General features: G+C 36.1%; 3 protein-coding genes across 3 annotated transcripts; all 3 read left to right on the top strand.

The window, feature by feature from the left end:
• The first annotated feature begins 9,179 nt into the window (after nt 1-9,179).
• On the top strand, nt 9,180-10,704 carry LOC147298736 (F-box protein At4g05010-like). Its single transcript, XM_086255318.1, has 4 exons — nt 9,180-9,337; nt 9,492-9,806; nt 9,936-10,010; nt 10,099-10,704. Exons 2-4 carry the CDS (start codon nt 9,537-9,539, stop codon nt 10,354-10,356), a joined length of 603 nt encoding a protein of 200 aa, XP_086111444.1. The 5' UTR covers nt 9,180-9,337; nt 9,492-9,536; the 3' UTR covers nt 10,357-10,704.
• Nucleotides 10,705-12,358: 1,654 nt separating this feature from the next.
• Nucleotides 12,359-15,791, top strand: LOC147298735 (uncharacterized). The gene is made up of 9 exons (XM_086228218.1): nt 12,359-12,554; nt 12,736-13,499; nt 13,636-13,824; nt 13,926-14,034; nt 14,115-14,173; nt 14,254-14,428; nt 14,526-14,602; nt 14,820-15,258; nt 15,349-15,791. The coding sequence occupies exons 1-9, from the start codon at nt 12,413-12,415 to the stop codon at nt 15,450-15,452; spliced, it is 2,058 nt and encodes a 685-aa protein (XP_086084344.1). The 5' UTR covers nt 12,359-12,412; the 3' UTR covers nt 15,453-15,791.
• A 5,135-nt stretch (nt 15,792-20,926) lies between these two features.
• LOC147298734 (uncharacterized) lies at nt 20,927-22,126 on the top strand. Its single transcript, XM_086229381.1, has one exon. It carries the CDS (start codon nt 21,062-21,064, stop codon nt 21,965-21,967), a length of 906 nt encoding a protein of 301 aa, XP_086085507.1. The 5' UTR covers nt 20,927-21,061; the 3' UTR covers nt 21,968-22,126.
• Nucleotides 22,127-22,891: the final 765 nt, after the last annotated feature.

The following is a 22,891-nucleotide window of genomic DNA, read 5'->3' as shown; positions in this document are numbered from 1 at the left end:
TCATGTACCCGCAAATCGGACTACAGATTGAAAAAATTTATGGTTTCCACACTTGCATTAGATATATACATATATATATATATGCACAAGAGTATTTTGGTTATAAGCCCCAAAATACAACTCATTTTAGTTATAAACCCACACATTTTTTCTATTTATTTTTAAGTTACAAATTAAATGTATTTTTACACTACAAATATATTATTTTTAAGTCATGTTTCCATCACATACATATTCAAATATAACACGAGCCTCCAAATTAAGTCTTGCAATCAAGGAACGCAAAAGGGGCCCTAATTGGTTAAATGGCTACAGTAAATTTTGTCTTTATTATTAAAAATTGGTTTATATGTGTATGCCTCATTATGTTTAAGATGAGGTAAACCTCAACGAAAGGGGCATGTATACCCTGTATATATATATATATATATACACACACATATATACACAAACATTCTCTGCAGGACGTCCGTTAAAGAACAAACATAGGTATTTCTATGACATTTTGTCATTTTTAGGCCATTTTTTATAGGGTACTTCAACATGTTATGGTATAGGGTTCTTTATTTAAGGGTATAGAATTATTGTAGAGGTTATATTTTAGGTTTTAACCGCCCAAAACTTGGGAGTTAAAACCTAAATTTTAACCAAGGAACGGGAACTCAAAATCATGAGTTAAAACCAAGAAATATGTCTCGATTGATGATTTATAGCCTAAATATTTAAATCCTGCCAAGTTTAAGATTAACTGATAAAAAAAAAAACCATAAAACATATGCATTCCGTCCTGCAAAGAGAATTTATGCACATATATATAGGTCAGAATCCTGGGACTAGGGCTAGCAATTGGTCATGTCATGTAGGATTTGTGTTGTGTCATTCCGTGTTCGTGTTAAATATTAGTCAACTCTAATCTGACCCGTTTAATTAATCGGGTCAAAAGACTCAACCCTAACCCAACCTGTTTATTTTCGTGTCGTTTTTGGGTTGACCCATATATATAGTGACCCAAAACTTAAACATAATTTCTTGTATTTTTAAACCAAAGTAGTTACTTATGCATTACCTTTAAAAGATAAAAAATATATTTAATCATAATACTAATAAAACCATATACAAATAAGTCATAATTCTACAATAGATTATATAATACATATTAAAAAATGAGAAAAAGGAGATTCTAATTAAATCTAATTAAATCTCCTAAATCCCTCTATGATGAGTTCAAATCTATCTTAGCAAAATTCTAGTGGGGGCAAAAAGAGGACGAGGACAAAATCCATTGGTTAAGTTGGAATAAGCTATGCAAATCTAAAAAAGAGGGATGACTTGGATTCAGAAATCTGTCTAAGTTTAATAAGGCTTTGTTAGCCTAGCAAGCTTGGAGATTGTGCCATGAACCAGATTAATATTGGTCTAAGGTTTTAAAATGGATCTATTTCCCTAACTCTTACTTTTGATGTGCTCAAAAAGGTAGGAATGCATCATGGGCCTGGTCTAGTATTCTGGAAGAAAGAGAGGTTCTTAAATCTGGGGAAAGATGGCAGTTTGGTAATGGCAAAGCTATTAGTATTTAGCAAGATACCTGGATTCCAGGTAATTGTTCTCCTATTACTTGAAATCCTATTCTTGGGGCTTCTGACATTCCATCTAAGGTGTTTGAGCTTGTTGACTGGGAAGCTAAGCAGTGGAATATCCCAAGTGATTCCTATTATATTTCTCCTATTATACTGAAACAGATTGAAGAGATTCCTATCTTATCAGAGTAATTTTTAGACAAGTTAATATATAAGGCCTTATTTGAAATCAGGAACATACACTGTTAAGAGGGGATATCACTAGCTCCACTCACAGAAGATTATTCCAAATTTTATCTCTAGACATACATCTCATCAATAAAATTGTAGAGTATGGAAAATGCTATAGAAAGCTCATACCTTGCCAAAAGTGATTCACATCATCTGTAGGGTGTTGTCAAATGCCCTGGCTACAAACAGCAATCTTCACCAGGAAAAAGATTTCAAACCATCCCCTTTGTTCAATTTGTGGAGAAGCCCCTAAAACCATTGAACATTTTCTGTTATTATGTCCATAGGTGGATCTGGTTTGGTATGAATGTATTGGGTACAGGGTTGCAAAGTCAGAGATTACCTGGCTTGACAATTGGCTTCTTGGTATTTTGGATCAATTGGGGAAGGAGTTTTGATTGCTCTTGAGTTGGGTTTGCTTCATTTGCTGGACTATCTGGAAGTTCCGCTGTTATGCTGTCTTTCAGAGAAGCTATACGAGCTTGTGGTGAGTTCTGAAAGTGAAAGGCGAGCTTCCCTCACTCATCTTCTCCAAGTTTCTGGCTTTCTCCTGAGACAAAGTTTCCCATGCAGCTGGATCAAAGTAATTGGCTGGTGGGTCTGCTCTACATGGTGTTGGTAGAGGCTAAAGCGGTGTGTGAAGGCTTAGCTTGTGCCAAAGATGAAGGCTTTACAGAGATTGCTGTTGAATCAGCGATTACATTTTTCTTCGGTGCGCTGGACTTGGGTAGAGAGGAAAGCGAACATGGCTGCGGACGCTTGAGATTGTTCTTTTTAGTTGTGAGTTAATTACATTTACACCATGAGGTTTATTATCTTTTCACATATACTCCTGGGGTTTTAATAATTATACATACACCCCTTGAGGTTTCAAAACTGTTGCGTATAACCCCCTATATGAGATGAAAAATGATGAGAAATTATGCAAAAAAGCATGGTAAGGGGTGAAATGGCCTAATAAGATTACTCAAGGTGTAAGGTCCAACCTCAATACAAATATTTTCTTTTTTGTTTATTTATTTTTTTCTCTTGTAGGGGGTTATATGCAATAGTTTTGAAACCTCAGGAGGTGTATGTGTAATTGTTGAAACCCCAAGAGTATATGTGAAAAGACAATAAACCTCAGGGGGTGTAAGTGTAATTAACTCTTTTCGTTGTAATTGTTTTGTTGGTTTGTTCCTTCCTATTTCATTTTAAAACTGTGCGTTTTGTTTTCTTTTTAATATATGTGATGATATATCATATATGAGGTCCTTTGAGGTTTTTTTTTTAACTTCAATTCGGACTTTTCAATGAGACTTAAGCATCAGTTTTATTCATTGGCTTTGGAGTATATGAGATCTAAAGGCTAAAAAACATTGTGAAAATATTGGTAAAAGTGACTGTTTCATTATCATGACATTAAAATGATTGTGATAATAATCAAATTACTAAATACTTTTGGATTTGAATGATTTTTTGTAAAAATCATCTTTAAATAAGGACACAAAAAATGAACGATTCGAATCGTAAGATCTGTAATGGGCCCAAGGAAATTATATATATATATAGCCCCCAACAACATTTTATTTCAAGGTTTTATTTTGGGGGTTTTTCCTTTTGGTCCATTCAGCTCGCTATTTCATAATCACTCAAATTAAGAGGAAAAACTCAAATGCTCATGTCAATATATGCAATTATAGTGACTTTTTTTTTTTTTTTTGTGAAATGTTTTAATTTATGTTGTTTTTGTTGACTATAGGGTTTATAAACTAATTAATAAAAAATTCATATTATCATATGATAAAATCTTGAAAATGTACTAATGTGGTGTTATTTAACATATCTTAGGGGTTATCCGAGTTTGATATAACTTATATAAGTCGATGTTTTGTACGAAAAATAAATTTATAAGGAGTATGCAAATCGAATAGTAGTATGTACGTCAATGCATGCTTTGCATGTAAAATGTACAAAATGAGATTCGCACATGCATGATAGTAGATTTTGGGCGCGCTCCAGTTATAAATTCTTATACGAAAACTATGTTTCTAAAAATACTTTTAAGTTCAATTATGAACTACAGCACGGGCCCATTACTACTTTAAACTTTTCTAGCATTAGTTAACTATTTATCGATCAAATGGCATCCAACTAATTAATTATTTAAACTATTTAATTAATTAATTAACTATTTGTACCGCTGAAACTATAAAACACATAAGAAAGGGTCATATATTGCACTTAGAGATTGTTAAAAAAAATTCAGACAGGTGTATCTACTATTTAAAAATATGTCTCTTGGATATTTAGGTGACAAAAACTGTGCTCCTGTGAGCAGTTTCTTTGTGGCTTTAATGGTGGAGACTGGAGAATGATGTTAAAGTTGATGGTGATGACCAGGATTTCTAGTCACATACAATAGCCTCTGCCTAACCAAGTGTGCACTTGATAATTCATACGAGCTTCTGCTATATTTAAAGATTAAGTTGTGTATCATTTGCCTAATCTTTGTACATTGATTGAATACAAAGTTACAAACAATGGTTTCGATCAGTGACATACAAATTGTTTTCATGCTTTGTACATATGTGTAAAATCCAAATATTTGAGCTCAATTTTGATGGGTGTCAAATTTTAATTTAGAAGCTTCCGCTAACAAAACTAGGCTTTATCTGTATGGAAAGACTTATTTTAGATGTCAACCAAGGTCATCCTTGTGTAGAGTTTTAATCTTGTCTTAATATTTCTTCATCTTGTAGCTGAGTGAGCATTCTTTTAAAGGTGCTGGACATTATTGGGAACTAGTATAGAAGACCTTCAGCTTCTTCAATCACCTTAAATTCATCTAAATTAAAGGTTTTAAGTTTGAAGGGGATGAACTACATTTAGCAAGGGTGCTTTAGGGAAGTCAATGTTCTTGGAAACTATGGTGCTAGCTAGTCTTCCAAGGAATGACCTTTCCAATTTGGTTAATTGTGAGGATTTGCCCACTTTTAACGTACTCTTTGTCACTTGGAAACTGTCTCCACAAGTAAGAGCGGTAATATCTCAACGTACCTATGATTCGAAAGTGTTGAGGCTCACTTATGTAGCTTTATATCTCTTTCAAATCCCAAAGATATATCAAAGAGACGCAATACCATTAGGTATATGGCACAACACAAGCACGACATAAGCTAAACAAGACACGAGCACGAGCACGAGCACAAAATGGGCCAAAACTAGGCACAAACCCGTTTCACTCTTTTTTTTTTTTTGGCCACTCAACCCGTTACACTCTTAAAGAAAAGGGTATGTTGGCCAACACATTAAAGGCACTAGCTTGAATGAGTTGCAAGCCAAAGGTCGTGTCAGTCCTAGGTCTTACCTATATGGGCTAGCAAGAGCATGACAATATTATCAAATGGGCCAGCACGAGCACGACAAGATGACCAACACAAACACAATTACACATAGCACAAATTGGCCCAATTTAAATGGGTCTCACCAAATCACAGTGATCTCATTAGTACCCCTTGAAAATGTACCTTTTGCCTCCCTAATAGGGTCATCGACACACATATTCACTTTCTTTCCATAAAAAAGACAATTCAGACTCACTTTCCACGTGGCAAAAGAGGTCCACGAAGTCCTAGTTGTTTAGTCGCAAACTCACTTTCAACAAAGAGTTTTCGATGAAGCACAATTAGTTTGACTTCATCGTTATAGCGATTCCGATTCTTGATGTTGATTCAGTTCTTGAGATCAAGATATCTCAGGCTCCATTTCGACTTAAACAGGCTCCAATCCTTGTTGAAGAGATGGATCAAAAAATGCATCGAAAAAGGCCTCGAAGAGTTCAATCTTCATATTTGCCAAGAAATATGACCTTACCACCTCCCTGCTTTATAGAAGTTAAAACACTATGTTGAGGCTCTCTAATGTGGTCCTAAATCTCACCCAAACCTCAAAAGTTTGTCGTTTCTCACCACTCTAGTCCTCAGAAAAGTCTATATTCTATCAAAAATGGTGGACATAGTGTTTTACCATTATGCTTTCCCCGAGACCTTCAACTTAGGTAACTGCTAGGACATTAGCTACAGAGGATTCGAGTTCGAAACAAGCGCTTTAGGTATTGAAGGTCAAAGAGTGTATGAATATCATTTGGATTGAGATTAATGCTTAGACACCCCGAAAATTCTTGATGGGTATTTCAGAAAGGCGCAATACTACTTTTGGAACCTTAATGAATTGCTTATGGAAGAAGCTAGGTCCAATCTTCTGCAATATTGATGATGTTATTTGTTTTCTTATAAATTATCCTTACCTAGAGAAATTATTTATAAATGTGAGTACAATACTCTTCAATGAGTCTTTCTATCTATTAGGTTAATCAATTTAATTTAGCTATTTTTTTTTGTCAAAATTTAATTTAGCTTATTCAATCACCTCAAATTTGTCAAAACAAAAGGTGTTTTAAGTTTCAAGGGCATGAACTACATTTGTCAAGGCTTCTTCTGGTACTAGTTCTTCCAAGAAATGGCCTTTTCAAGTCATGTACCCACTTGTATCAGACTCTTTTGTCACTTTTAAAACTATCTTCACGAGCCAAAATAGTTATATGTGAACCTCTCACTGAGAAGATCTATGGTTATGCTAAACAATCCAAGCTAGACTTGGTACTGATGATGATCAAGATCGAAGAGCTAGCAATGGTTAATTGGTTCCAAAACTTTATAGACATTTAGGTTAGTGTTTGTTATACACGTCTATATGTTGAATATTATAGCATTAGTGTGTTGTATGTTTCTATAAGATGATTGAATGGTCTCTAGCGAAACATTGTAGCATCAATTTTATGTATGCCACAGTGTCAAAGGATTGATTACTTTTGTTACTCAATCAGTTGGAATTACATGGCTATTTGAACTTAATTTGCATTTTATTTCAAGAACTTCCCATTTAGTTCATGAATCAGTTCATGGACAGATTCATAGAGAAAACACTATGCATAAAATCGATTAATTAGTGACACCAAAGGCTATATTGCAATCCAGTACAACATGATGGGTGGTAATAGGGATTCGCGTGTCGTGTTGAAACACACATATCATAATAATTGGTCGATACGAACACGCATGATGTTGAATTTTATCAACACAAACACAACATGATTATTACAAGTGTAACAAGATGACAAGCATAACCAGTTTATCTAACAGATAACCTGATACGATTAAAATTTCGGGTTGACATGATTAACCAGTTTTTTAACACATTTATAACCTTATACGATTAAAATCTTATCTATTTGTCACCACAATTAAACTTAAAAGATCATATATAACATTAAGAAATTAAATTTAAATGCAAATTAAATTTCTATTAAAAAAAAAAGGTAATTTCTAAATAAATTATGACCATATTAAATAGAATAGGTTATAATAGTGTCAACATGACATGATTATTAAACATATATACGAGCCAATGACTGTATGGTTTAGTAGATGATACACAGTCTCCCTTTGTTGGGGTAAGTCATGAGTTCGAATCTCATAGACGATAGTTAATTAATAACGACATGATTATTAAACGTGTCAATTCTTGTTATTTTTGGGTTTCAAAAAGAAGATGATTACATGATAAGCTAATTGACACCAATATGATTATACATTTATACCTAATGCAAACCCATTTAGTTTGTGTCGTTTTTTGAGTCGTGTCCAAAATTGCCACACCTAGCAAGCATGGACCGATTAGGTGTTTTTCATCTGATGCGTTATGAGATCATATCTATCTCTTTTCTCTTATGGGTAGGTTACATTAATTGTTTCAATGGGGCCAAAGGCCCAAAACAAATGGACAGCCGGATTTAGTTATTTTGTGTCATTTTTCGATTCATGTCCAAAATTGCCACACCTAGCAAGTATGGATCGATTGGGGTGTTTTTTATCTAATGCATTATGAGATTATATATCTTTTCTGTCAATCATAAAGAGTAGATTATTGGATTCTTCTCTTCTAGGTAGGTTACATTGTTTCAATGGAGCCAAAGGCCCAAAACAAATTACCAGCCAGGTTTAGTTATTTTGTGTCTTCAATCCAGTGGTGTCCAATTGCCATGCCTAATACAAAGACAAGGTCCTTGGCAATCACTCTCCTAACTCGGCTGGGGGAGATCAAGATCGAGCCCAGCAGCCCATTTGTTTTCTTTAACCACATTATTCATGCATCTTCTAACTATAATAACAGATCAGAATCAAAAGCTCAATAAACAGTATAGACTTCATACATACAGAAATAAATAAAAAATCTAATGAAAGGCTGTTAAAACTCACACAGTTCCTCATTTGTTTGGCCTCCTCAAAATTGGCTATTTGTTTCTTATTCTACCACTCTTCACTACACAACTAGTTAGTTGCAGTAAGTTGTTTTTTAAGTCTATCCACTCACTCCTTTTCCCCTGCCTTTTAATCTTCTTTTTAAAAGCCTAAGATTAATTTTTTAAACCAATAATAAAAGATACATGTTGAAGTTAATGTAGATAATTCATGGTCTTTTAAAATTCGTGTCCATATTTTATCCAATTTTGTTCTTCACTTACCTCAACAAATAGAAATCACCAATTTAAAATTTTAAAATGAAGATAGTTATCATATTTTTCAAAATTTGGGAAGTTTTTCTTTTTTAATAAAAACTGTTTGAAGGTTTGATTTTGAAAAATAAATGAATTGATAGACTTTTCCAAATATAATTTTGGGCAAGATAAAGAAACAAGGATAGCAACCAATAAGTAAAACTAAGTCCACCAAGGCACCAAGTCACCAACACAGAAAATAAATAAATATTTAAATTAAGCATGCTTTCGCTTTCATTAAAAAAAGACATGCTTTCGGTTCGCGAGATCTAAAAGCGTCCACGAGTATTGACGGCTTCTAAAGCGACAGCAGTCAGCCCACCAATCTAGAATCTTCAGTCAAACAATGCCATCAGCCGCCATAGAGGGACCTCCTCTCTGCATGACTCCATCCTCACCGTTCGATTATACCACCTACACGTGTCGCTATCACAACAGTTTCCACTAAAATTCTACGTCTAGTTGACCGCACTGTAGCAAAACCCCGAAGCAGACCCCTAGCCCACGGAACACGAATACGACGTGTTGAGCAAGCTGTAGTACAGACACAGCCGACTCGGACCGACCATATCACCCTGCAGCACACGTGCTGCAGCCTACCTGCCCTCGTTTCCCGCCACGTGTCCCACTCAAACGGCTAGTTTACCTCCATTTTTTATTTTAACTGCCAAAAGGATAAATTACACTGGCGCAAGATTATTTCCCAGAACATTCGAGGAGATTCCGCAAAGCGCGTAGATATTACCATTTTTCACTGTTTTCAAAAAGCTATCTTTTCGCTCCCATATATAAAACCCAATTAGCGTACCCAGCACAAAACTGAATCGCTCGATTCTCTTCTTGTTTCCGTTTCCACAGCAAACACACACACACAGAGCAAAACACGATTTTATAAACAGACCTCTCGAATCTAGTGTTCGGTCCAGCACAGGTTTCTTACTCTCTTTGCTCTTGGGTTTTTGGGGGTTTTATGCATTTTAGTTTTCGTAAATGGGTGTTGAAAATTGTTTTATTTTCTGTTTTTTTTGTTGCTTGCTAGATGCTAATTGATTCAATCTTGTTTGTGATTTTTTTTTTTTGGATAGGGATTTAGTATCAAGTTTGATTTGATTTTTGGAGTGATTGGAGAAATGGCTTTGGGAAAGAAATGCGGGGGGAGTTGCTTGAAATCGAAGCGCGGTGGGTTGGTGGCTGAAGAGGGGTTGGGGTTAGGGTTTGTGAGGTACACGCGAGCTTTGGGGAGGAAGAGGGTTGTGATTTCGAGTAATGGCGGCGAGGCTTCTTCTTCACCTACTTACGACTTGTGCCCCAAGACTCCATTGAAGAAGCAGCGCAGTGGGAGAATGATTTGGGGCTCTGAAACTTCTTCTCCGCTCGAAGCTCTGCCTCAGGAGATTCTGGTTAGTCCCAAATTTCCAAGCTTTTAATTGAAATCAATACAGAAATGTATAGTTTGTGAATCTGTTTTGACTTTTGATTGAATTTGTTATTAATCGGATACAAATGTGGGTTTTTTTTTTGCATTGCAGATTAGGATTTTGTGTGGGGTTGATCATGAGGATTTGAAACAGCTTATCCACGTTTCAAAAGTGATTAGAGAAGCAGTAAGTATATATAGTTTACTTCATTGATTGATTTTAATCTGTTTTGGAAATTGGGATGGGTTTTGATCTGCATTTTGTGTGATTGCAGACTCTGATTGCGAAGCAGTGGCATTTTGCTTATAGCACACCTTCAAAGGTCCCTGCTTTTCGAACTTCGATTCACTTTTTGGATAATGATGCCGATGAGATGGAAGCTCCCAATGCTCCGAGACAGACGAGGCTTCACAGGACAATGCCGAGCCGGAAGAAGCTGGAGGAGATATCCGTGGACTTGTTTGACTTGTTTGCTTCAGTGGATGAGGAGCAGGGACCCAAAAAAGGGCTGTTCATGGAAGCAGATAATTGAGTATGCAATGTGGGTTTTGTAAATAGAAATTTGTAATTGTGATTGTTGTTGTAGATTTGGTTGGTTAGGCCCCAAAGAGCTAAAGAGAGGGTGTTGGAGTAGTTGTAGTGTACATATAGAGAAATTGTTACAAGCAGTTTCTTCAAATCCATCATTGAAGTTAGTAACTTGCTTGTTTGTCTCTCTTTGTACATGGAGTTTGAGAGAGAAAGAAGGAGATTTTCCACTATCCATGTTCTTTTGTGAAGGGCTAATCTTTTGCCCTTTCCCACTTGATAATAAAATGGAGAATGTACGATTGTTTCTGAACCTTTTGAGTTTCAATGAAAGCAATAATGTTTCCATGCACTTGTTCTGTGTTTCTTCTCTGTTTTACACTTCTACTATATTGATTTTCTTTTTAGTTCTATGATTTTTCATGGATTGATTTCACAACTGTAGTTAGCACTTTGAGCTTGTGCAAATGCACAAAGCTTTGGAGGGTACATCCTTGCGCATTCGAAACCCAAATTTAGCATATCAAATTATCTATATTCATACGCATTTACATCTAATAATTGAGAAGCAGCATTTCAACGTTTCAGACTTTGAGTTGAAAATTTTAATGACAGTATGAGAAATTTTGGGGACAGAATCAATTGAAGATCTTCTTATTGAGAGTAATTGGTGGGTTTATGTTTCATCACACTTGCAAACTTGGTAAGGTTTCAATGGCCAAGAGTAGTTGCCATACCAGCTGTACCAGTTTAAGTGTAGATTGCCTAAATTATAGCTGTTAAAATTAATTTTTTCTGTAAATGCCATTCTGGTAAAGTAGTGCTGGGCGCCCCTCTTGTATTTCTGTAATGCTTATGTGGTTATATGTGGAATTTCAGTCTGATTCCATAACGTATGCGATTAATATGTAGCATTTATTTTGGTTAACATTTCCTTTAGAGTTCATAAGTTAAGCATCCAAATCCAGAAAAAAGGAAGCAGAATTGATTATCAGCTTGACTTCAACTGTTGTCCTCTTCTCTGCCTTCTCAAAGGAATCGAGTTTTGTTGGCTGTAGTTAATCGAAGGAATTTCGTCATATGCTCGACATATATATTCTATCAAAAGATTTCACATTTTGATAACGATCTATATGTCTCACTCTCTTGTTTGGAAATAAGACCTTAAAATACCTATAAGAATTCAACCTACGACTTCTAAAGATTACAGCTTGTCTCATGTTCATTTCGTGCAATTGCATTTAAGCAGTTAAACCTAATCCATTTTTAAGTGTTTTATATTGATCGTTCAAACGGCTCACATTGAGCGTTCGAACGACTCAAAATGATGAATATGAAGTTCGTGGGGCTGCAAGTACTATGGATGTTCTGACCCCCAATCGGATTGTCGGGCTAGACACAGCAGCGTGCCAACCTTTGAGTATGAGCGGGTTCCCCACTGGAAATTCCTTCATCGTCCCTAGTTTATGAATTATGATCAACCCTTGGCACATTTAGACGCCTATTCCCCTAAATCAAGACAAAAGGGATTCCACAGCTAAGGGACTTTTTAGCCCAAAAGGGACTACGCAAGCTGGGATGGCTTTGAAGTTCCTTGTGCGAGCGATGTCTTAGAAAGCCTTCAGAGCCTCCCTACCATTTATTGTAGAATGTTAATACACGGACAATAACAAGAGCAACATAATTTTATCAAGCGGACCGGGTTTAAATATTTAGCATTAAGTTTGCATTGATATAGTGGACTTTTGGATCATTATATGAGCCTTATTACTCTCAGTCTCATTTCAAAATAAATAAACACATAAATGAAATACTTGATAGTTGATACAAATATGAATACAAGGCCCATATGTCCTACGTTGTCCAGTTCACAAATCCCAATTTTGGACAAAACCCAAAACCATAAGTCGGTTTCAAATTTGGTCCTTGTAAGTTGTAAGTCCACCGTCCCAGTATATAAAGCCCAATAGTGGTAGCCAATTGCCCAAATTTCGTAGCCGTTTCACTTGGCGCGTTCTATATCCCTCTGTCCTCTCCGTACAGTTTCTCTTCTCTTTCCCATGGCTCCAACGAAACGCGAAGGTCCCAGTGAAGACGAACCTGAGGCCTCTAAGAAGGCCAAGTCCAACTACGACGTGTCGTATTTTTCAGAACCAAAGCAGAAGCATTTCGTGGCTCTCAACCCCGCCGATTGCGCCATAGGTAGGTATTTGAATTTCGTGGATTGTCATTGGAATTTAAGATTTTTGTTAAGTAGGATGAAACCCTAACCCTAAACCAAAACCAATATAGTACTACTATATGTACATTATGTGATTAATGCTGTGATTAATGATGTGATTGATGATGTGATTAATGATATGTATTGTTGTCATGTTTGAAGATTTTAATATTGGAGGCAATGGGCTTCTAGGATCTGCACTTTACGAGCAGGGTTTTGCTTATTGCTGGTCCGGAGCTCGAGCGAATGCCGGTATTAATGGAGGGAAGTACTGTTTTGGTTGCAAGATTGTGTCTTTTCAGTCTGTAGATATGGAGGACACTGCTCCTGATCAGCAACATCTGTGCCGGCTTGGAATTTCTAGAGGGGATGATGCAGTGGGAAAGCTTGGGGAAACAGAGCACAGCTTTGGGTATGGAGGAACAGGGAAGTTCTCAAATGCTGGAAGATTTACAGGTTATGGTGAAAAGTTTGGAGTTGGGGATACAATTGTTTGTGCTGTCAACCTTGAAGAGAAACCCTTTGCTTCCATTGGTTTCTCTAAGAATGGGAAATGGCTTGGTACGGCGAATAAATTTGATGCTGGTCCTATGCGTCTTGCAGTGGTGGATTCTCCAATAAGAAAGCTGCAGTGGGAATCAGCGGTTTTCCCACATGTTTTGCTGAAAAATGTGGGGGTCAAATTGCAGTTCAGTGTTGAAGATGGACTTGTTCCTGAAGAGGGTTTTAAGCCTTGGGATTGTGCCCTTGAGGATGGGAATTCAATAATGGGACCCGCTTTTTCGGACCCGAGGGTTTGTGAAGTGATGATGATGGTGGGTTTGCCTGCGTCTGGCAAAACAACTTGGGCAGAGAAGTGGGTGAAAGAGCACCCTGAGAAGCGTTATGTTTTGCTTGGGACAAATTTAGTTCTTGATCAGATGAAGGTATATGATTGTTTGGTATTCTTTGATTTTTCATTATCACCATCATATGCACCGGGTAGATCTTCTACTGGTGTTTGTTTTGTTGTTCAGTATATTTCCACCATTGCTGCTTGACAGGAGGTAAAACTCAGTGCAGGTGCCAGGGCTTCTGCGTAGGAACAATTATGGTGAACGGTTTGATCATCTGATAACTCGAGCAACTGAAATTTTCAATACTCTTTTGTCTAGAGCAGCCAACATTCCACGCAATTACATTTTGGATCAGACAAATGTATACAAGAGTGCCCGTAAACGAAAACTTAGACCGTTCGCTCTCTTCCGTAAGGTAGCTACATATCCATGATAAATTTATGTTGGAGGATACGTTATCTGTATTCAGTTTATTTAATCACTATGGATCTATTTGTTTTAATTTTCTGTTTTTAGATCGCTGTTGTGGTGTTTCCAAGCCCTGAAGATTTGAAGGTTCGTTCTATGAAAAGATTGGAAGAAATGGGAAAGGAGGTACCTGCTGAGGAAGTAAATAAGATGTTGGGTAATGGGTTCTCCTTCACCAATTTGTTTTCTGATTTCATATCTGTGGTTTTATTGAGACCCGTATTATGTTTCTGGCAGCCAATTATGTTTTACCTGTCAGCAAGGATATGCGTGGTTCGGATGAGAATTTTGATCAGGTAAGTTATTCAAAAACTTGAAAAATGCCACTATAGTTGCTGTTTTTACATTATGGCTAATTCTTGTCTTTTTGTATAAGGTTATGTTTGTAGAACTCAACAGTGAAGAGTCACAGGGATGTTTGGATGTGATGAAGCAGTCACTTGCATGTCAATCTAATTTGAACTCGAATAACTCTTCACCGTATTCCAGTGGAAGCCCGTTTTATAACTTTTCACCATATCCATCACCACAATATCAAGGAGCTTTAGCATGTTCATGTCTATCCTTTTATGGGTGTAACTGGTGTTGGATTCTTATATTCAAATATTTTATGTGGATACAGTTCTCATGTTCTTCCTTTTTATCCAGCTACCACTGGAAGTTGGAACGGCTCTTATTCATCTGTCCCTCCATCTGAGTTCAATAATTATCAAGTGCCCAACCAAGTAAGTTGAGGTTGCTCATAGATCCTTGCATATTTTGTAAATTGTTCCATGGAGAGGGTGGACATGACTGAATTGAAATTCATCACTTTTAGTGTGTATATATTTATTCCCAGTCATACCCTCACCTTGTTATCTATGTCTATGCCATCTGCTTTATGTTTCATCTGTTGTATATTATCAGTTTCATATAGGTGTGTGCTTACGTTTCAATTCGCAGGTGAATACATGTCAGGGAGCTGTACCAGTTGGGAGTGCAAGATTATTCTCAGTACCGTACCAAGGAAATCAAAGTTCACCTGTACCTAGGGCAGTTACTCCTTATGCGACTTACTCTGGCTACTCTGGCAGTTACAATGGCCTTCCTATGGGTGGTACAGGCCCTTATCAGAGTTATGGAGCAGGTGAACCCTACAGCAGCCTAAATTTTGAAGGCAATAGTACCACTTTTGGTGCTGCCACTAACCCTTACGGTAGTGGTATAATTGAACCCTCACCAGTAGGAAGTGCAATGACTTCATTCACAGACAATGCTCCTGGACATTTTGGTGGTACTGGATATAACAGACGTCCTGCTCCGCAAGCTCCAAGAGCACCTACATTTCCTCCTAGTCCATCCCCTACATTTCTTCCTAGTCCGTCCCTGCCTGCATATGGAGGTAGCTCAGTTATATTTATCATTGCTACATTTCCCCCTATTTCTTTTGTTGATTCATGTTGTTCTGATTCTTTGATTTGCGGCAATTCAGGTCCACCACATGGAACTCTGGATCCTAGACCTCAATACAGAAATTTTCCTGCTTACACGCCATATCCTACAGGGTACGCCCCTCCTGCTCCCAGATACCACTGACTGCTGTATAGATTTGACGGCCATTCTTTTGATGCCTTAGACTGCCCCTCAAGTCGGCCTATTCATGGAAGGAGAAAGAGTAGAAGAAAAATTAGGATTTGTGAACTAACGCATACTGTAATTAGAAGTTTATGATCTTCCATGACTACATAGGATAATATGAACATTTCTCCTTTGCTTCTTTCTGGATATATGAAATTTTATAAGATTAGAGAGAGGGAGGGACTTCAACTAATTGTACCTATTCAACATTGGGTTGCATATTATAGCATTTTAGTTCTGCTAAATGTGTCATTATTTCCTGACTGGATGTTATATGACTCCTGTTCATTAGCAGTAAACTTTTGGTAGCCATGCTTGCTGTGAGAAAATAGCTAAAAGGGCTGTGTTTTGTGAACTTCCTTTTGGTTTGGCAAACTTGTTTTCAAAATACTCTCCCAATATCTAGGGGAGGGCTAGAAACATTGTATTTTGGTACCTATTTGGAGGCCCTCCCCCTCTAAGAAGAAAAAATTGAAGAAAATATGCTTGCATAACATAACAGTGTGAGCTTTCCAGTTTTCACACGCTGGTCGCTTCCATCGGTAGCTAGTAGAGAATAGAGAGGTAGTTAGAAATACACATGCATTAGACAACAGTCTTGGCACTGTGGCACATAAGAATGCCCACCTCTTTCTGTGCTTCACCACATTCCGAATGCCCATAGTTGCAACAGTTACACTCTCCCTCTATGGTAAAATGTAGGTTCCCTGTCTTATTTACCTGATATGCGGTCTGTATCTACCATTCTCTCTCAATATGGATGGATATCGTTCCCTTTGGTTTGCGGTCCTGCTTTCTTTTTATTGAATATTCGGTCTTCTTATATTTTTATTGAATATTCATCTTAAAAGTTCACGTATTATGTGAAGGCTATTTATGGCCGTATTAAAGACTTTACTTATTCAGTACGGAACAAATGCTCATCACTTTCTTCACGAGGAATCCCTCTTTTAGGTGGTCATACACGTGGACTGAACGATCTCTCTTTTGAGTGATCTGCGAATTTTTATGTGTGATCGATCCTTATTACAAGTTACCTACACTTGTGGCTCTAGCTGATTGGCAGCTGACTAGTTAGATTATTCATTGTGTAAATATGACATCACAGTGCCTTATGTTCATCACAGTAATGAGAAAAGGTTTCAGAAATTCTCTCTGGCATAGATTTTCTTTTCTCCCAAACACCATTTTCCACACTCTTCTCCATTTCGTTTCCGATCCTGAGTGGTGGTTAATAAGAATTCCTAAATTACTCTACTATGTCGCATTATAGTTATACATAATACATTTGCCCATTGCTTCCATGCCTAAGAAAATGGGAGTTGCATCTATCAAGCTACCAAGCTGAATGAGTTGGCTTGTTTTGAACACAGAAGTGAAGGGTCCCAAACCATGTGATGAGCCTTCCTAAAGTTTTATCACCCATTTGGCTTTGAACAATGAATTGGTGGGTTAGATTCGTTGTCTGCCACAACTAACAACGCCCATCAACTTTGCCTTTATAGCGTGGTTTCCTGTCTAGAAGCAGCTCGAGTGTCGTTTCATTTTCCTTCCATGCTAGAATCCTTCTGCATTGATTGAAACCAATTGAAATGAAATGAATAGAAAAATCAAGCATATGAGCACATTGTGACTAGCGAACTAGTTTGAATTGGACTACTCATGTCAAATGAGTTGAGGGCACCTAACCCCCTCAGGCAAGATACGGTAATTAAGCTCGCTAGAACAAATCGTGATGAGACAAAAGTCTAGTTAAGCTACTAGTTTATGTTAGGTTTTTATTCTTAGATTTGTTTGTGGCCCTGATTCTAAATAAGTGAATTATGTCATTTTTTTCGAAGTTCTTGTGTTTATTTTCTTCATCATTGCTTCTCACTATATTAGGAACATGCATTAATTCCTAACAACTGGTATAACCTATATTAATTAAGCTCGCTCCAACAAGTCTTGACTATACAACAGTTTAAATGACTAGGTTTATTTTAGGTTTTTACTCTCAAAATTATTTGTGGGCTCATCATTCTAAAACAGTAAATCGTGTAAATATTTGTGCTTTTGTGTCATTGTTTTGTTGTTGTGTTTTCATCATTGCATCTCACTCGTATTAGGAAATGCATTAATTCCTAATAACTGGTATAACTAATCAATTTTAATAATCAGAGAGGAACATTAATCACATGGATTTGTCCCCTTAACTCTCTCTATCTCTCTCTCTCTCTCATAGATACAGTTCAATAAATTCCTTCATTTACATCAGCAATATGAAATATTTCTGCATTCACCCAACATGGATTTGGTTGGTTGTTCTTTCACATCCAATCATAACCCTGCATTATTTTCTTGAAAGTCAAGCTAGGATTTAGTGGTAGACCCAGATCGAGTCCAGAGAGGCATACTATAATTGACTAATTGTAGAGGAAAAGAGAGAGACTTCTATCCCTTTCAGTTTAACCAAACCCGGAAGTTAGAAAAGCGAAAAAGGCATGCATTTTCTTTTGGTTGCTCTATCAAGCTCTTTTCTCCAGTTAGCTTTTTCAGTGTGAAAAAAGCTATTTTCATGGACACCATAACTTTACCGGTAGGCAGTAGCACATGTATGATAAGCAAAGTGGAAGTCGAATGCCATATGACTTTGATGCCTTTTGGTCCATTTTAGCACTATTCCCCAGGCCACCATCTCTCATGCTTCTAATAGGAGCCAGCTTGATTTTATCACAATTGGGTTGATGGTATATATTTCTAGTGCGAAACAATAATGGTTACAAAAAAAACTTATATCCTCTCATTTAGGTGATGTAGGATGAGAATGGGTCAATTCATGCTTAGCAAAACAAAGAAATTAAGGCCATCCACAATCAGAAACAAGAGTGCATAGATATTTAAATAGACAAATGATGAGATATTTTTGGATATTTCAAGTTGAAGTACCTTGGACTCTTGGAGCAGCAGTTGGGCCATAATATGTCATTTGGAAGAAAATGACAGAGGAACTACAAAATCATATGAGCTCGTTAAGTTTTTAACCAAATAAGATCGTTTATATATATGATCATAATTTTTAGGCAATTTATAGTGTTTTAGTTTTAGTTTTTTAATTAGGATCAGTATTGGTTCTCTTAACTATTATAATTAAGATTGATATGTTTAGTTCTTAAACCCTTGTTACAGGTTTGTCATTAGCTTTACACAACTTTTAATCAGAATTAGTACAATGCATATATGTTGAGACTTTTCTTACTTTCGTGGATTTCAATTTTATTTTTCTTGGATTTATTGAGGGACAATACATTTAATGTTCAATTTAACATAACTTTTAAAACCATACTTTTGTTTAGCCATACTTTCAAAATGGCACTGATTTGGCTACCAGGTTTTCAACGCACTGTCGTTAAATTTAAACCGGCCACATGCTTCGTTGATTACTTCTTGTTTCTGAATATTTAGTAGGAGTGTGCAAAAATATTGAAAAACGAGTTTCGAATCAGATTGGATTGGTTTGGTCTAGTCTTTTTTTTTTTTTGTTTCCAAACTTTGTGATTTGGTTTTGGTTTTCAATATGGAAATTTTCAGTTTTAACCGAACCAAACCACCACTGATAATATATATTAATTGTTTTATATATGATTTTAATACCTATTAATTATAGAGTAAATCAAATTTCCTATTATATTTGTTTGTAATTTTGTATATGTTTATTATAGTTTATTTTGTATATAGTTTATAATACTATATAGTTCATAATACTATATACTATATATAGTTTATAGAACTTGTATATCTTGTGTAACTTGTGTTTGAATTTCTGAAAAGTATTTAAATTGTCAAAATGGGCCTTCATCTAGCCATATGAAGTGTGCAAAATGAGTCTTTAGCTAAAATGGGCCATTATCCAAAAAATTCACAAAGTTGGGTTTAATATTTTGGTCTAGTTGTTATTTAGTTTCCAGATAACCATAACCAAACCATCCGAACCAATATTCACGATTAACTAAATTAGTCGGATTGAGCTAGACTTGATTTCGTTTTGGTTCTCTGATTAGCCATATCAAATAACTTTAATACTAATAACTTTTACACGGAAAATTTCTTTTTGGTTGTTTGGGAACTCACTGCAATGGGGGTTATTACCAAACACAAGGTTTCGATTTACGAATTAATCGAAACAAAATCTCCTATAAGTTCGTGTATCAGTGTATGTCTAGGAGTTAAGAAGGGTGTTGATTCATGAACTTGACGACAAACCAGCCCAGCCAAAAAAGGGACAGCCTCTGGTAAAGGAAGACTAAACAAAATGTTTATAATTTCTTATAAGATTAGTGAGAGTTCAGAAAGTGGTCGATTTTCTGTAATAAATTCCTATGATTAATTAAAACTTTGAATGAGGACTGGTTGATGTTTCCGATGACTGCTTCTGAGAGCTTATTAAGTGAATGTGACATTAAACTCATATGAATGCACACATAATTTAAAACATCTTTTAAGGTTGATTTCTAGATTTTATGAGACAAAGGTCACCTTGTAAATGCATAACACAAACCACACAACCATATGGCACCCACTATCACTCTCCCATCTCTCAAGTGGTAATTCTTGTTTATGAGTTGTGTTCTTGTCATGGCATTTGGTATTTGTATTAAATACTAATCAAATTTTATATAATTTATTTAATTAATTATGTCAAATAATTCAATATTTACGTATAATATTTAGTCACATATATCATAATTTGACTTGTAAGCTAAAAATTTAATCACATTTTTTTAGGACTAATTACAAATAAGTCAACAAAACTTTTCACAATTAAATTTTAATCAATACATTTTTTCATAATTTTATTTTAGTCACTATTGATTAAAATGAAAAAAAAAAAAGAATTACAATAAATTAATAAACATATATTATTATTCATATTTAAATTTGTATTAGACTACTACGCAGTAAAACGGTTTAGGGTTGAGCTTCCGGCCATAAGCTTCGAAATCCTAATTCTAAACTGTAAACCCTATTTCTAAACCCTAAACCCTATTTATATATCATGCACTCTATTTTTATACCCTAAACTAAATTAAAAGTAACGTCATAATTTTACGTCTATAAATAATTAAACAAAGGATGATAAATTAGTATTTTCTAATACACCAAAATGCATAACATCATCAAGTGATTGAAATGGGATGAATCATTAACTAAAATGTAATTTTTCAAAATATACTATTGACTAATATGAGATATGAAATTTTATATCGACCTATTAGTAATATTGAGAATTTTTATTGACTTTTTAAAAATTTGCTATTTTTTTTATCACTTATGCACCAATTATAAAAGAAAAACAAAATCTAATCATTATACAAACAAAACTTTTTAAAAAAAAATTCTATAAATATTTGTATCAATTAATGGTGAATCCAAAAGACTTATTAAAGGCTCGTAACCCCCACCGTCAAATCCTTCCAAGCCCATCTCTCTCTTTACTCTTCTCTGGTGCCTTTATGTCTATTCCCATCCAATCCAGGCTTTGAGTCCCATTACTTGACCTTGGTTTGGCTAATGGGATTGACATCTTCATGGGAGAAAATTTGAGTCTGATGTGGGAATTGAATTCCATTTCATCCTTAGTGTTTATTGAGCATACAATGAAGTACTTTTGGGCTTCAATTTCTTCGAGTCCTCTGTTTTCAAGCATTGTCACTCTCTACGCTCTGATTCTCCTATATTTCCCCTACCATTTTCTCCGAATTGTTTTCTCGCCGGTGATAATCATAACTTCAGTTCTCTTGCTCACTCTTCTTCGACTCGGTGCATTTCAAAGATTCGAAGATGAACACAAAGATTTAAATGAAAACCCTTCTTCCCAGGTCGAAATTACAGAGTCCAAAACCACCATTGAGAGCAGAGAATGCAATGAAAGCAAAGAAAACACAGAAAACAGGGATACAACTTTCACTCATAGTACGGAAGAAGATCACAGCTTTTTCGGGTACCAATCTGAAACAGACTCCGAACCCGAAACGGGTTTCGACCCGAACCTGTGTTTCGAAGACTTGTTCGTCGAGTGGAACCTGAAGGCACCGCTAGAGGTCATTTACGAAGAGCCCGAAGGTGAAGAAGACGAGCTGGATCTGAATGAGAATGATCCGAATTTGAATAGTCAAAAGGAAGAGAACCGAGTTCTGGGTCTTGAAAGGCACCCTTCGTTGTCTATGTATTACCCGGAGTCGGACTCGGATAGCTCGTCCGACGGCGATGATTCGGCGACCGAAGCTTGGGACTCGCCGGAGAAGAGGTGCTACAAGTGGGAAGAGGAAGACAGAGAAGGGCTGATAGAGATTGCTTTGGATGGTGGCGCGAAGAGAGGCTTGGATTTTCACGTCGAGGAAGAGAATTTGATAGAGATCGATATATCGCCGACGAGAAACAGTGAATTTTGCGGCGAGAAATGGCAGTTTTCCGGTGAAGTCAGGTTCAGCTAATGTTGGGTTAATCAATTAATTAATTAATTAGTTCATGGTTAATATAATACAAGATGGATTAATGTGTTTTGAGATGGTGAAAATTTAGAATTTGGGATTTTGGGGTTTTGAATGTTTGTGTAATGGTTTACCGTTGATTATACCAATGTTCCAAGTACATATTAATCACTGATCCAAAGGTTTAAGTGTTTGATTGGAATGTCTAATTTGCCCCTATACTTTTTTGTTTTTCGATAAGATCAATGACTATGGTTAAAAGCTTGAGAGACACGTGGAGCTTTTGGGGTAGTGAAAATTTAACGTTTTGCTCAAAGTGCAGTTGATAAGGAGAAAAGTCATGTACAATGTACATGAACATGGAAATTAGGAAGTGATAGAGATTATTCTCAACAAAAAAAAAAACAAAAAAAGTGATAGAGATTTGATGTACCAGAGGAGGAGACAATGTTAAATTAGATAAATAGATAGTTATCAATTTAGATGTTTGCATGTGGCATACTAGCCTCAAAGCTCAAGTACAAAAGCCTAGCTTGCTTTTTATAATAGGCTTTCATCAATTTCAGTTTTCAGGCCGCCATGTTTGAAATAGTCAGCCAATTCACCTCCTTGAGAGAGAGAAACTTACTTATCACATTTGTATATACCCTCAGTGTGGTGAGGGTGATGGCTAGAGATAGAGAGATCGATCGAAATAGACACCGGAGTCTTATTTAAGTTTTACTCCTACTTGGAGGTCCTTTTAGTCTGCCTAGCCAACAACTCAATGAGTGTCTTAAAAGATGTATGCGAAGCTAGCACAAAATTATGATCAAATTCATAATATTCTTCAAGGTGGCTAATGAAACGTGTATCTGAAATCAAAATTAAGGCCGATATCAACACCGGTAATGTAGAAAATTCCCTTACATTCATAATTGATATGTA

This window comes from Dryas octopetala, chromosome 1 (genome assembly GCF_963921425.1).
Source record: "Dryas octopetala chromosome 1, drDryOcto1.1, whole genome shotgun sequence".
Classification (NCBI taxonomy): Eukaryota; Viridiplantae; Streptophyta; class Magnoliopsida; order Rosales; family Rosaceae; genus Dryas; species Dryas octopetala.
The sequence above is the reverse complement of the archived record's forward strand: the minus strand, read 5'-3'. Positions and strand labels throughout refer to the sequence as shown.

Bases quoted from the DNA above. Each gene is read 5' to 3' on its own strand.
- LOC147298736 (XM_086255318.1), top strand. From the start codon at position 9,537: ATGGCTTTGGGAAAGAAATGCGGGGGGAGTTGCTTGAAATCGAAGCGC. The intron at 9,807-9,935 runs GTTAGTCCCAAA...TTTGCATTGCAG, and splicing joins CTCTGCCTCAGGAGATTCTG to ATTAGGATTTTGTGTGGGGT. The intron at 10,011-10,098 runs GTAAGTATATAT...GTGTGATTGCAG, and splicing joins CAAAAGTGATTAGAGAAGCA to ACTCTGATTGCGAAGCAGTG.
- LOC147298735 (XM_086228218.1), top strand. From the start codon at position 12,413: ATGGCTCCAACGAAACGCGAAGGTCCCAGTGAAGACGAACCTGAGGCC. The intron at 12,555-12,735 runs GTAGGTATTTGA...TCATGTTTGAAG, and splicing joins CCCCGCCGATTGCGCCATAG to ATTTTAATATTGGAGGCAAT. The intron at 15,259-15,348 runs GTAGCTCAGTTA...GCGGCAATTCAG, and splicing joins GTCCCTGCCTGCATATGGAG to GTCCACCACATGGAACTCTG.
- LOC147298734 (XM_086229381.1), top strand. From the start codon at position 21,062: ATGGGAGAAAATTTGAGTCTGATGTGGGAATTGAATTCCATTTCATCC.